The following is a 13,729-nucleotide window of genomic DNA, read 5'->3' on the forward strand; positions in this document are numbered from 1 at the left end:
TTTGCTTACCCGCTACTCACTGTTAGTGTCTGAATTTTCACATACTGGATTTCTGATAGGAGCGGAAAAGTGAGTTAAAGACTAAGTTGTTGAAGGGCACTGCTATCCTTTGCTTTTGGTCATTAGTATGTAGCTAGCTTATTCCCTTATATAGTTATATAACTATGCAAACACAACGAATGAATGCAAAAGTATTATTGCTATACAATCTACCAGTAAGATGTCATGCCTTCCTGTACCTCTAAAAGATTTTTCTGGAGTGCCTACTGACTCCATTCAACTTATTTGTTTCATGTTTTGAAGTTTGTTTGTTTGTCTTTCCTTAGCTGTTAATTCCATTCTTGGAGGTCAACAACTCTTGATCAGCATGGTCTGTTACATAGCATTTGATGCGAGTCACTTAATCGGGTCTAACCTGTTGTTTAACCTGGGAAGAGGCAGAGCGTCTTATGCATTATTTTTAGGGCTTTGAAAGCTAATAAACCACTGCTCAATAATCTGTTACGTTTTACAGATAACAGTTTCAAGATTGGTGTTGGTATTTCAGGTATTCCACTGTTGCATCTGATAACCAGAAGACAGTCACTTCCAGTCATGACTATATTTTTTGCAGGGAGTCAGAAGTGTGTTTTTCTTTTTTTCAACCATTAGTAAATCCCAAGTGGGACTGGGCTTTTCCTTTGTATTCTGTTTATGAGAGTTGACATGTGCTTTTAAAAACAGGAGGTGGGAGGAGGAGAAAAGGAACATTAATGTTGACTAGGGTGTCTTTTGTGATTCATCTGAGATTTGTGCATGCACCACAGGCACCTTTGAATCTCCTTGTATGATTATTTAATCTTTTAATGCAAATCAGACATGAGTCTTAACGTATTTGGAGTAGATGAGAAAAAACTTTGGCTATGTCATATATAAACAGAAAAGTATGCCAGAATTGAATTCCCAGACTGTTCTATTACTTGTTTTGCTAATCTTATAATGGCACTAACTAGTAACTCTTGTGTGTGACATATGACTTTGAATATTCGAAGTAACGTGTCTTAATTATTCTCTAAACCTGTTTAATGTATCAGACTGCTAATCTGATACTTAAGAACCTTTTCAGCATAACCATTTCTGAAATTGCAAAACTATAGTTAAAGCTAATTAGGTACAGTTTATTATTTTACATAACTAAGTGCTAATTTCCTTCCTCTGATTTCCAAGTAATTTTGTGTTTTGATTTGGGCTTCAAAGATGTGAGGAAGTTTCCCCGAGTTTTTTCTTGGATGTTGTGGGGTTTTATGTTAATTAGCTTTTTAAGCAATGTAACATTAGCAAATGAGATGTATGTACAACACTATCCTCTTATGTGAATAGCTTTTTTTTCCCCCTCTACTCTTGGAAGGTTTCACTTGCTTTGAGTACAAGTTAAATAAGGCTGAGTACAATTTCAGTTGTTGGGCCTTTGCAGACTAAGTACGCTAACAGTGTTGAATCTTCAGTTTTGGTATACTAATGGAAATTGATGTTTAAAGTGGGACCAACACTTTTTGGTGCTGCTCTGTAATTGGTATTTGAAGACTGGGTATGGATGTCTCATGCATTAGTATATCTAGAACCTCTCAACTTTTTCTGCATAAATATTGTTCTCTAACAGCAAGCTGAATGGCATGCATGCATACACAGTTATGAATGTGGATTAATTATGCTTTTAACATGGACATGTTAGTTTAATTTACATCTTTAATGACTTGCAAAATTTTTACGGAAATCTGTCGTGCTACTGTGTCAGCACTTAACTGTGTTGATATGTTTGTGGCTTTTATCTCTTTGACTAGTCTGTGCAGGCTACCTGTGGATGAGAAGGGGATTTTTGTTTTACTTGTTTGAAGAATTTTAAAGAGGTCGTTTTGGGGTGGAACGTTGTATTAACTCCAGATCAATTTCAAATATTTTCCGACTAAGTATTGCTTTGATTATGTAGTAGCATTTGGGCAAGCCTAGATATTAAGTCTACTTAAGAAGAGATGAGTTGGGGTAATAGGGCTGGCAAAGTGAACAGCAGAAAGGGAAATTGGAACAGAATTATAAATCTAGTCTGACTGCTGAGTTTTATTGCAATTCTGAACAAATTGTTAGGGATCTCAAATTCTAATTGCTGAAAAATGAAAATGGTCATGATGGAATGCTCTGAAATTGAGAAGTGAAAGTTAGGTAGTTTTGGTGATGTACTGAACTAGTTTGGGGTTTTCTTTAACGTGGCTGGTTTAAATTGTCTATTAACATGTAATTTAATATGGTCACTATTTGGATGAGAACTAAGGATTTGTTTAGACTGTTATACTGCATCTGTGGCCATAAAATTTAAATGACAGTGAATAATGCTCAGATCTCAGCTATCACCTTTGTTTTAACTTCTGTATCAGATTTAACCTTCAGATATTTTGTAGTAATATGAAAGTGCAACCTCCAAAATGTGTGAAGATATTTTGAACATCGGCTAATTTAAGAAGACAAAGTTAAATGTATAATTTCAGGATTTTAGCTAGAATGTATTGATTGCTTTATTCCAAACCAAGAAAAAAAAAACCATACTATACTGCCACGTATGTCAAATAATGTGCACGCAAAACATTAAAAGATGTATGTCTGCTTTTTGACTGCTGTTAGTATCTGCTGTGTGAAACAGAAAAGGCTTTACTGAGTGTTTAACTGAAGAGGAGCATCTGTGTATAAAACTTACTCATCTAAGTATAGTTATATAGACCTTGATTTAATTTTATTTGACCAGTTTGCCCTACTTGGGCTTTAAAAGAAAAAAAGTTTATAAAATTGGTATTAACAGAAGATGTTAACGGACTGTAATGTAACTTGTCACTTTGTACTGAAGACATGAGTAAAATGACAAGTAAATTAGTGAAATACTTGCTCTTCTGTTCCTTAATTCAATATAACAAGTATTAGTTTTAATGAAGAAACAGAGGAGCGGAAACGTGGTGCACAAAAATTACACTGATGTCAGTGGAAGTTCCTCCAGTCGTTTCTGATCATCCTATAAAAGTCTTGGAGCACAGGTCTTGTGGTTATTGGTGAGGTAAAAGAAAATGCTGATAACTCCCAGTTTGTGTAAAGACAGAATTGGGGATCTATCTGCATGCATCACTTCATGACAAAGTAGATGTATAAACACTGTTTTTATTCTTCAACAGGTTGTTGTGTCCACCAACATTGCTGAGACATCATTAACAATAGATGGTGTTGTGTTTGTGATTGATCCTGGCTTTGCAAAACAAAAGGTAAATACAACTTCAGTTACTACTTCCTCAGAGTAGAAAAGACTTCTGGAATCTGATTTGTTCAGGTAATTCTTCCTTTAATGTAAACAGATAGGTCTTTTGCAATTGAAATCCTGAGCTTGAATTTTCTGCTTACTTAGAGTAGGCTTGCACTTAGTTGGTAAGCTTACTGAGCTGTCCAAAACACTGCAGTGCAGAAGTATTTTAGTTTTAAACTGAAATGTAAGGATTTTGAGTTAGGCCTGGAATATGGCTTTTCTAGATATTTTTGGAAGGATGATTTTGGGCTCTGTGGTTAAGAATGCTCAAGTAGAACCAGGAAATATGCCAAGATGAAAGTAAAAGAAAACTGGTGGTAGAGCCACCTCTTGGTTTAAGTTATGTCAGTGTAGAAAACTCCAGAACTAAAATGAGAAGAGCAGTAGTGCCTAGGTTAGTATTGGGTTTTCATCAGTATCTATCATGCGGTGTTGCAGCCCTGAAGATCCTACATCATGGAGCATGCATTGTATTTCTCAGAACACCATGGGAAGTTCAGAGGGGCTGAAGTAGCCTTCGCACAGTCAAACCAAGAACTCAATGAAGGACTGATTACAAGTCTTGGCTTTTTTTAGTTTTTTGCCAACTGTGACCTTTATAACTTAGTTTCTTTTCCTTTAATGTCTGTACATTTTGTCAGCCTTTTAAATTATCGCACAATGAGAGATGCAGCAGAATGTGAGTAGAGTCAATGCATTTTCATACACAGTTACAACGATCACTTAGGTTTAACTTTTTCCCCAGTAATTCTTATGCTAAAGAAAATCTTCTCTGAGAAGAAATAAAGTTCTTGCACTTTTTTCTCCCATTCACACTAGGAGAATTGCGTTAAAACATGAACCAAAGAAAGTCTTCAACTTGCGCTACTATCTGACTACCATCTTACAGTATCTTCATTTCTGTAAGCCCTAATGGGTTGGCAGGGCTGCTGTTTGTGTACAACTGTAATGGAAACTTTACAGCAAATTCCAGGATATATTTTGTGTTGTGACAGATTACAAATGTCCTTGAAATATAGTATTAGTTTGTCATCAGTATGATTTTACAGTTGCATTCAAAACTTAATGTTAGATTTTTCTGACCCCCAGAACAAGACTATTCAACCTTATAGTTCCATCAAGAAGACTTGTTTTTGCATGGAATTATTTGAGCATCAAGAGTGTGTTTAGCCCTCTATAGGACAAATTGGACATAAGTTCTGCCATAAAAATCTTATCTAAAAATACACACATTTAAAGAGGACAGGGAGCCTGGCAGGCGAAGATGTTAACAAATTAAAAAAAAAAAAAAAAAAGCAAATACTGTTCTCTAGGCAGTTATGTTTGAAGCTTTCTGTCACTGATCCAAGGGCTTTTGTAGCCAAAGCTTTGGTGTGTGGTGTTTTTTTTCCTCTCCTTTCAGATATGCACAATTGCTTGTGATTTCCTCATCAGAAACTGTGTTTGAAAATATGTTTAAAGCCGTCTTTGTTTTCTAGGTAGCATTCTTGTTCATGAGCGATGTTCATTCTTTTCTGCTCCGATTCCACTTTCAAATAGGTATACAATCCCCGTATCAGAGTGGAGTCTCTCTTGGTGACTGCAATTAGCAAAGCTTCAGCTCAGCAGCGAGCTGGCCGTGCTGGTCGTACTAGACCAGGCAAGTGCTTCAGGCTTTATACAGAGAAGGCTTACAAAACTGAAATGCAGGTAAGATTAGCTTTTTAAAAAATATCTATGAACACTTGCATTGATACAGAAAGTTGAATGCTGGGTTGCTGAGCAGAATTAGAATTTGAATATTTACATAGTTTAAAGTTTCTGGGAAGGACAAAGCCTTTTTTTATTGTGGTTTTTTTTTTTTTCCCTTTTCCCCAGGACAACACATACCCTGAAATTCTGAGATCTAACCTGGGATCTGTAGTGTTGCAGCTCAAGAAGCTTGGTATAGACGATTTAGTGCACTTCGATTTTATGGACCCACCAGGTATTTGATTCCTATTTTATCTTGTCTTCTGTAAGCGTTTTTTTTTAACTTCTGAAAACTTTGATTTCAGTGAATGTTTTATACGATAACAGCATAGAATAAACTTCAGAGGATTTTTTTGCACTGATTTTTGTCAAAATCCTTAAGGAACTTCTTCACTTACCCTGAAATTTAGTACTCTGTCTTACGAAGAAAACATTTTCTGTCACTGTCTGTATGAGAGCTTTTAATGGAACCAAGAAATCTACTGGATGTCCCTAACCTGCAGAGGATAAGACATGATTTTGTGCATTAGAAAATCTATTATTTGATGGTATTTTTATTTACATCCTTGATTACATGTTCTAATTACACATCAATTAAAAATTGTGTGTAAACTGGCTAGCATTTTTAAAGCTGAATACATATTTTTTGGCTCAAACTATGAAGTTAATGTACACCTCTGTTCTAACAGTGCTTAAAGTTCATATGTTATCTTTAAATAGCTGGGTTATATTGCTAATTAAAAATATAAATGAGCCATGTATAGATATATTTCTAAGAAAAAATTGATAATCTGTAAGCATTTTACTAGTGTTACAGAACTGCATTCTTTGTTCATGCTGTACAATGTATGTGTGTCACAGGAAGACTTTCAGGTTCTGTTCTGGGTTTTTTGTTTGTATAATATGCATTAACTTAGGAGGAATGCAGGATTAGGAGAACGCTCTTGCAGGCTAAGATTTGTGAAAGTTTATAGATACCTAAAAGCATGTAGTTGAGATTTTAGGACAGTACTCCATCTATTTTGTATGAAACAGAAGGGAGTTTGCATCAGCGCTCTTGGAAAACTGGATATTGCTACAATGCTGAATATTTTACAGTGCCGTTCCTGTCTGAATTTTGAAGAGCAATACTCTTCAAATATTCAAGGCTTTTGGTCCATTTAAGAACTCTTCTAAACAAGTGGCACCCCCCCCCCCCAACTCATTGGTCTCTAAATGTATAAAATTGAATTTGATAACAGTTGATTTTTGGAATTCAATTGAATGGACAATTAAAAAAAGGTTATAGTAGTCTGTGCTTCCTCTATTTTGCTACTTAAAGCAGTTTGATTAACGTGTCTAAACACACACATGCATATTTATGTATATAAATAAATATTAAAAATACATTTTTTTTTTTCCAGCTCCTGAAACTCTGATGAGAGCCTTAGAGCTTTTGAATTATCTAGCTGCTTTAAATGATGATGGAGACCTGACTGAGTTGGGATCCATGATGGCTGAATTTCCGCTGGACCCACAACTGGCTAAAATGGTTATTGCAAGTTGTGACTACAACTGTTCTAATGAGGTCCTATCTATTACTGCCATGTTGTCAGGTAATAGCAGGGAAAGAGACGCTAAACAGAACAGATCTTCGGTTTGGGGAAAATTTGAGTTTTCCACCTCAAACATAAGCCGTATAAAGACGCTTTTAATCTAGAACTGTTTCAGAGCTTCAGAAAGGGATTTAGTCAGTTTGGGTTTGTATGTTGACCTGCAGTTAATGATTAGTAAAGTTAAGGAATGAACATGCATAAAATGGTCAATTTGTTTGATCCTAAGTTTACTTAAAAGTGTGTGTGTGTGTGTGTATGTATATATTTATATATATATGTATATAGAGTTGACATAGGAAAAAATTTCAGGCTAGTGGAACAGAAACTTCCTTTTTAGGCTCACAGTCGGGGCTGGGAATGTCGGCTCAGCTACTCTGTTTTTAAGATAGGGAAATCTGTCAAATTCCAGTATTCCCAAAAGGATTATAGTATAATTTATATTAAACCACTAAACTTGTAGTACATATGAAGTGATACCTTCAGTCATATGAAGTGGTGAGGCTGAAGAAGAGTCCTTACTCTTAAAGGGAAGGAGGAAACCTTGGGAGAGGGTGTGTATTTGTAACAATAAATTTGTGTGCAAAGCTGTACTCCGCTGCATTGTGTGAATAGCACTGAATCAGAGCAGAGCTGCTTGTCAAGAAGAGAGATCTTGATGAGATAAAAATTCTGGTGAGCAAGCTTTACATTTCAGTTTCCAGTCATGTAGAACCTACTTCATTTTATACTTGGCTTTTATAGGACAAGCAGCAGGGTTTAGCCCATTATGAAAATGGGGTTGTTCTTATTCATAATTATTATTTCTTTTGGGTGTGTTGCTATTTTAGCAGACTCTTCTCAATGCAGGTGTGCTACTGGTCACATGCTTAATGTGGATGATTAGAAACAATGATTTGGCTAAGCATAAAATCTGTTGCTTCAGCTTAGCCTTACAGTATATTTATATGAAAGTTTTTAAGAACAAGCTAAAATGTTTGTTGCAGAGTTATGATTGTTCAGACTCAGAGCAGATGGGCAGGGCAGAATCTAATAATTTTTTGTGATTAAATGGTAGACTTAATTGCGGAGGTGGTGGTAGGTTGGTGCCTGTCTTTCTCTTCTTCCCCCTGCCTTCCCTCACCCTAGAAATTTACTAAAGAACAGTAAGTTAATATTTTTGGCTGTCTTCAACTGATTTATCCTACTACTATTTCTATTTACCTTCTCCCAACCCATAATACTTTACTTGTTTTAGGGCACAATTAATATTATAGCCAATGATGTCTTCAAGTTGACTTGAAGCTGGTTGCCCTCTGGGTAGTAACTAAAATTCTGCTCTTAAAACCAAGATGTTCACAGTATTTGTAACAGCTATTTTCCAAAGTAAAGACTTTATTGATTTTTGTTTATTTTTTTTCCCAATGACATGACGTGGTATATTATTATCTCTTAAGAACACCTAAGGATTGTCTGACTTGGGACAGCAATCCATGTGTTAATAGTTTGGGCTAAATACCAGAAAGGAGGAAAGGATAGCATTGAATGCATCGACAGATTAAATGATTATATGTGTTTAAAAATTACTTTTATAAAAGCTTTCTAGGGCACGTGAGGGTTTATAGCTGTCAGGGTGTTCTGTATTACTGTAGATTCTTTAATTCACTGTGGTGTCTTGCTGTGAGGTTTCACATACATACAGCTCTTTCATGCAGCAAGTGCTATTAATTATTCAAAACAGTGAGTTAAGGTAGTCATAGAATAACTTGAAATTTGCTTTTATTAACCTGAGTTGGAAATTAAAGTACCCTTTATCTTTGTTTTCCATACTGGACCCAGAATACAGGGTGTTTATTCCACACCTGCGTTTCCATTTTCTTTAATGCGTTGATCTTTCTGATATGTTAACATGTGATTCACTATTGCAGTGTACATTTTCACTGAAATTCCATCTAGTATTCGGTTCATGTGGCATACTTACTCTTGAAGTGTAATGCTTTTGGACTTTTAGGAGAATCTTAAAAATCAGAGGGCCCTCATCTACTAGGGACAGATGAGATACAAAAATAGTGTTCTAATGAGATTGATGGGCTTCAGTTATGGTAAGGCTAACATAGTCCCAAGGAGCTAGAAAAATAAAGGATTTGTAGCATTGCATTAAAATTATTGAAACTTAACACACATGAAAAACTCCTTAAAATTATATCTGCAGTAGGGTCTATGTAAAGAGCCAGACTGACCTTTTTTTTTTGGGTTGAGATCTCTATGAGGTTAAGATCTTTCATAACTACTTTCAACTTCCTGTTAATTTTGGTGTTAGAAACCTATCAGAACGTTGACAGACCATGAATTAAGTTAGCTGCAATATTTGTGGTCTTCCACAGTCTGAACTTGGAAAGGGAATCATAAAACTTAATTTTGGATTCAAGTCAGTGTAAGAAGGAAACAGATTATTTTATATAAGAGAATATAATGATAGACAACACTGATTATCATTGGGATTTTTGTTTTAAATAGTGCCGAAGGACGGTTTAACCTTCCACCACTACCGCTATCATCACAACCTTTAGACTTGTTAATACCTGCATTCACATATCTTTCTGTATACCAGTGCTGATAACAATACCATCTGGGGAAGATGACTTAACTTTATTAGTGCGTTCTGTCTAGTAGCAGACTTGTAATAAAATTAATGTTTGTTTAGACTGTGCTAGTGCAGTATAGTTTCAGAACTACCTTCTGCACTCTGTCCACAGAGGCTCACTGAGAAAACGAGCTTGTAATTAAAGTATTTATGTGGTACAAGTTTCTGGTAGAGCTATCAGCACTGGGTCTTGAACAAAGATCTGTTGAGCCTTCCAGTATATTAAGGCAATCTTGATGGCCTTCAGAATAGAGATTTTGATGGCTGCTTACAGTTCTAGTAAAAATAATCAGGTACTCTGTAGCTTTGAAACCCTCTTGTCTTACAGATGTGGTTAGGTGTTGATGTACCAAATCAAGGTAGTAAACAGTCCAAGATGCAGTTGGAGGCCATCCTGCCCTGCCCTATGCTCTGTGAACTGACCTAGCTAGGCCTTGTTCCTCTATCTGTGAATGCGTGACTCATCGATATGGGCGTTTGTGTTGGGCCCATACCAACCTTGTTTAGTCCCACAGTGTTTTGTTCGCCCCACGGAAGCAAAGAAAGCAGCAGATGAAGCCAAGATGAGGTTTGCCCACATAGATGGAGATCATTTGACGTTGCTGAATGTCTACCATGCTTTCAAACAAAGTAAGCGTGCATCTATTCTAGCAAAATATTTTTAATACTTTGTGCTGTCAGCTTTTGTTCCTGGCTTCCAGGGACAGTGAAAGATTTGGAATTTTTAGTGTAACTTAAATCGGTTTAACTTTTTAAGTTCTTTGCCTCTTTTACTGTTTTCCTTGGGAGGAAAAACCAGCAACTAGCTAAGAGATCACTTAACTGCTGAGTCTGGAGACAAGCCAGGCTTTTAAGTCAATGCTGGGTAACCTTGGATAGAAGGAAGTAAGCTTTCCTTTAATTAAGAAATATTGGAAGTTTGTTATCTGACATTAATTGCAAAGAAATCTACAGGCTTGTTTAGTAACTTCTGACTGTCTGTCCAGCTAATATAGAGTGTGAAGGATGTGGAATTCTGTGTTATTGATTCTATATTTTACTAGTCACAGAAGTTTAAGTGAATTTAGGTGAGATGCATCACATTTAGTACTAGATTAGTATGTTTGTTTAGCTTTTAAACAGTTATTCAAGTCCTTAATTTAAGGATCATTTGTGTGTTCATCTTTAGTTTCTCAAATACAACATGGTTATGTACAATTTTCTTGTGTATTCATTGCATGCTATAGTTAAAATGCTTCTTATATCCAGTTGCACTTTACATTGTAGCTTTGAAAGACGGTTTTCTTAGTTGCCCAATGCTTTCAAAAAGTGAGAAATTCATTGTTCTGGTATTCCAGCAAAACAGCAGTGCTTGTACATACATTATCATACACACAAAGAGAACCTAATTTTTGCTTGTTCTGACCACATGCTTCCTGAATAAAAAACATAGGGAAGTTGACTAATGCAAGAAATCCACTGAACAGGCTAAGAGCTATTATCACTTATAAAAGTTTGTTTTTTTTTTTTCCTGGTTCATCTGACTGATCAATCAGTTGGTTGCTGTTTGATTGTTTTAATTGGATAAAATATTCATTTTGGTTTCGTGTTTTTTAATGTTGCAGATCATGAGTCGGTTCAGTGGTGTTATGACAACTTCATTAACTACAGGTCCCTGATGTCTGCAGACAATGTACGCCAACAGCTGTCACGAATCATGGATAGATTTAATTTGCCTCGCAGAAGCACAGACTTTACCAGCCGAGACTATTACATCAATATAAGAAAGGCATTAGTTACTGGGTATTTCATGCAGGTAAGTGTACATTCTTGTAGGGAACTTTTATGGCTTTTAATGTTAGTATAGCTATTACCATTTATCAAAATTTCATGGATGTTATTTCAAATTATATATGGCTAAATATATTATTGCTTAGTCTTTGTCAGATTGACTGTTAGTCAGGAAGGAAGTACACTGCCTACAACTTATCTTCCAAATGTAATATTAAAGCAGTCTTACTAGTTTCAAAATATTTCTTCTGGCATTACCAGTCAGGACTTGACTGTTAATTTATGAGTAGCTAAGGAGGTAACTTCATAAAATATTTTGAAGTAGTTATTAAAAAGATTTAAACTACAAAATATGCACAGCTTTTCTCATGATTTCTAATCTGATACAAACAGAGAAAGTATACTTGCATAATTCTCACAGGAGGGGAGTGATTTCTCTTGCATGCTTTCTATATTTGGATTTCACTTTTAAATTATGCAAGTCACAAGTGCCTGAGTTCAGAGACTTTGTACTAGCAGTACATAGGTAGAACATGAATACCTTTGTGCAGTGTGCTGGGACTTGACATTGAGCTTAACCAAATTGCTGCTTTTAATCTTGACTTCAACTTTTCAGTATTTCATTTTCTCTCCACCTCCAAATTGCCTGGCTTCAAGTTGTGTATATGTAGCCTTGTATTTGCTTTTGGTAGTCTTCCTGTATGCTGCTGGTATTGGAGGAAGTCTCCATTTTCAAAATATGTGCTGTTTGTAACTCATTTGCCTCCTGAACCAGGATGGGGAGATGGAAGCCAGTCTCTGCTGCTACCTTCTGGGTGCTTTACATTAGAATCCAGGTCCTTTCTATTTTGTTGTTATGACATTGTCCCTTTCTGATGTGTATTTCCTCTTCAAAGGAATACAGTGATATTCAAAGATATCATCTTATCCCTGGGACTAAAGAGTCCCCTTCTGGCTCTTGCAAACCTGGGAGTATAGACCCTCTATTGGGAGTCTTCATCCTTACCCAGACCAGATCACTGTGGACATAGGGATGTTTCCCCAGCAAACATGCATTTGATGCATCTCGGCAATGTCTCTGCTAGAGCTTCAGATATCAGTTCTGGAAAACACAACTTTGTTGTTACTGTATCTTTGTTAAAGGTTGACCAGTGTCCATGGCATTTCTTAACTTTTCACCTGGGCTGCACTCAGGTTATACTTGAGCACAAAAACGTACCGGTTGTGAAGACACTACTGGTCAGTGCTGTGCAGCTTAGACTGCTAAGCAACTTGACAGATGCTGACTGGGGGACAGACTTGGGCATGAGCTATGTTTTTTTTGTTTTTTTTTTTTAAAAAGAAAAAAGTCTGTCAGGAACTGTGTTTCCCTGTAATGTGAATGGGAGATTAAGGTAGGGTGTTTATTTTTTTTTGCTCGTTTTGTTCAGTCCATGCTTTTGATGTGTGCTTCCCTAATCTTTATTAGGGAAACTTTATTATGCATTCCCACCTACACCTTTAATTCTGTGATCTTTTGCAAGACAAAGAGCAGTTCTGTCTGACTGTCCTTGTTGGGTCCCAGGTTGGCTGAGGCAAGTCTGATTTTTAGAGTTACACTTTGGTTTGGCAGAGTACCCTATGCCTGCCTTCTATCTCTTTGGGCCTATGAGAGAATGAGCCCTTGGAAGCTAATGCATTGTCAGTCTGAGTATGTTTTGTTGCTCAGAGGTAGAGTGAGCCTGTTCTTCTAGTATGTTTTCCTGCTGTGGATGTGAAACTGCACTACATGGATTTATCTGGTGAATCAATGGTTAGTTTTTTTAATCTGACATTATGTCGTAGGGTGTGAAAGACTACTGTTCAGAGTATCTTACTGTTAGAATGAAATCAGCAGTGTAACATATGCCTGACTATCGTCAGTGTTAGCTGTTTTAGATTACTGCCCAACTTTTGGTAGTGAGTCGTTGTCATCCAGTTGAATAGGAGTGAAGTTCCTCAAGAGCTAACCACCTGACTAAATACTGTGAGTGAGGTCTGATTCCTCCTTGATATGTAGGCATAGGCTTCACTTTCTTGATGGACTTACTGTTTGACTGGTGTTTCATCTGTGGTGTCTGCACTAGAGGCAAGAAGGCTTAGGGATAAACGGGAAAATGATGGTAGACGCCTACTTTAGGGTCTTTTTTTCGCCCTGTGTAAGTTGCCTTGTAAGCTTATCCCCAAATCTTGCTGTAAAGTGTATGTAATCTTGCCGCCTTCAACAAATTAATCTGTAGTTCTTCCATCAAAACCTCTACTGCTCAGGAGTTGGAGATATCATTGTATGTTTTTGCTGTGAATAGAGTAGTAGACTCATGCTAATGAAGACAGAGGCCTTTCCAGAGATCTTCTCAGGTGTTTGTTTATATAATCAAAAGATTCTCTCCTACTCCCTTACCCTGACTGCAGAATTAAATTTTTGGGATGAGTCAAGACATAGCTATGGCAGACCTGTTGAGATTACTCGGAGTCAAAGCAATATTAGCGGTTTCCTCTCCTTCTCTGTTTGAGCTTATTTTATCTTAAGCTTCTTTCCTCTTTAACCTCCATAGTGGTGTATGTCTAGATGCTGCTTGACCTTGATTCTGCACCTTCTCTTGTGAATTTCTTCTCAAGGTTACTCAAAGCAACATGAAAACTTAAATAACATCTCTTTTGAGCATTTGTAAATATATC

At 36.5% G+C, this 13,729-nt stretch overlaps 1 protein-coding gene across 1 annotated transcript in view; it reads left to right on the top strand.

The window, feature by feature from the left end:
• Positions 1-13,729, top strand: part of DHX15 (DEAH-box helicase 15) — a 48,621-nt gene that overhangs the window by 27,344 nt on the left and 7,548 nt on the right. The window contains exons 7-12 of the mRNA XM_068943273.1: positions 3,192-3,278; positions 4,856-5,005; positions 5,174-5,282; positions 6,451-6,642; positions 9,770-9,892; positions 10,867-11,057. Of these exons, the coding sequence (XP_068799374.1) occupies positions 3,192-3,278; positions 4,856-5,005; positions 5,174-5,282; positions 6,451-6,642; positions 9,770-9,892; positions 10,867-11,057 (852 nt within the window). The remainder of the gene's footprint in view (positions 1-3,191; positions 3,279-4,855; positions 5,006-5,173; positions 5,283-6,450; positions 6,643-9,769; positions 9,893-10,866; positions 11,058-13,729) is intronic.

The sequence above is a fragment of the Struthio camelus genome, chromosome 4 (genome assembly GCF_040807025.1).
Source record: "Struthio camelus isolate bStrCam1 chromosome 4, bStrCam1.hap1, whole genome shotgun sequence".
Taxonomy (NCBI): Eukaryota; Metazoa; Chordata; class Aves; order Struthioniformes; family Struthionidae; genus Struthio; species Struthio camelus.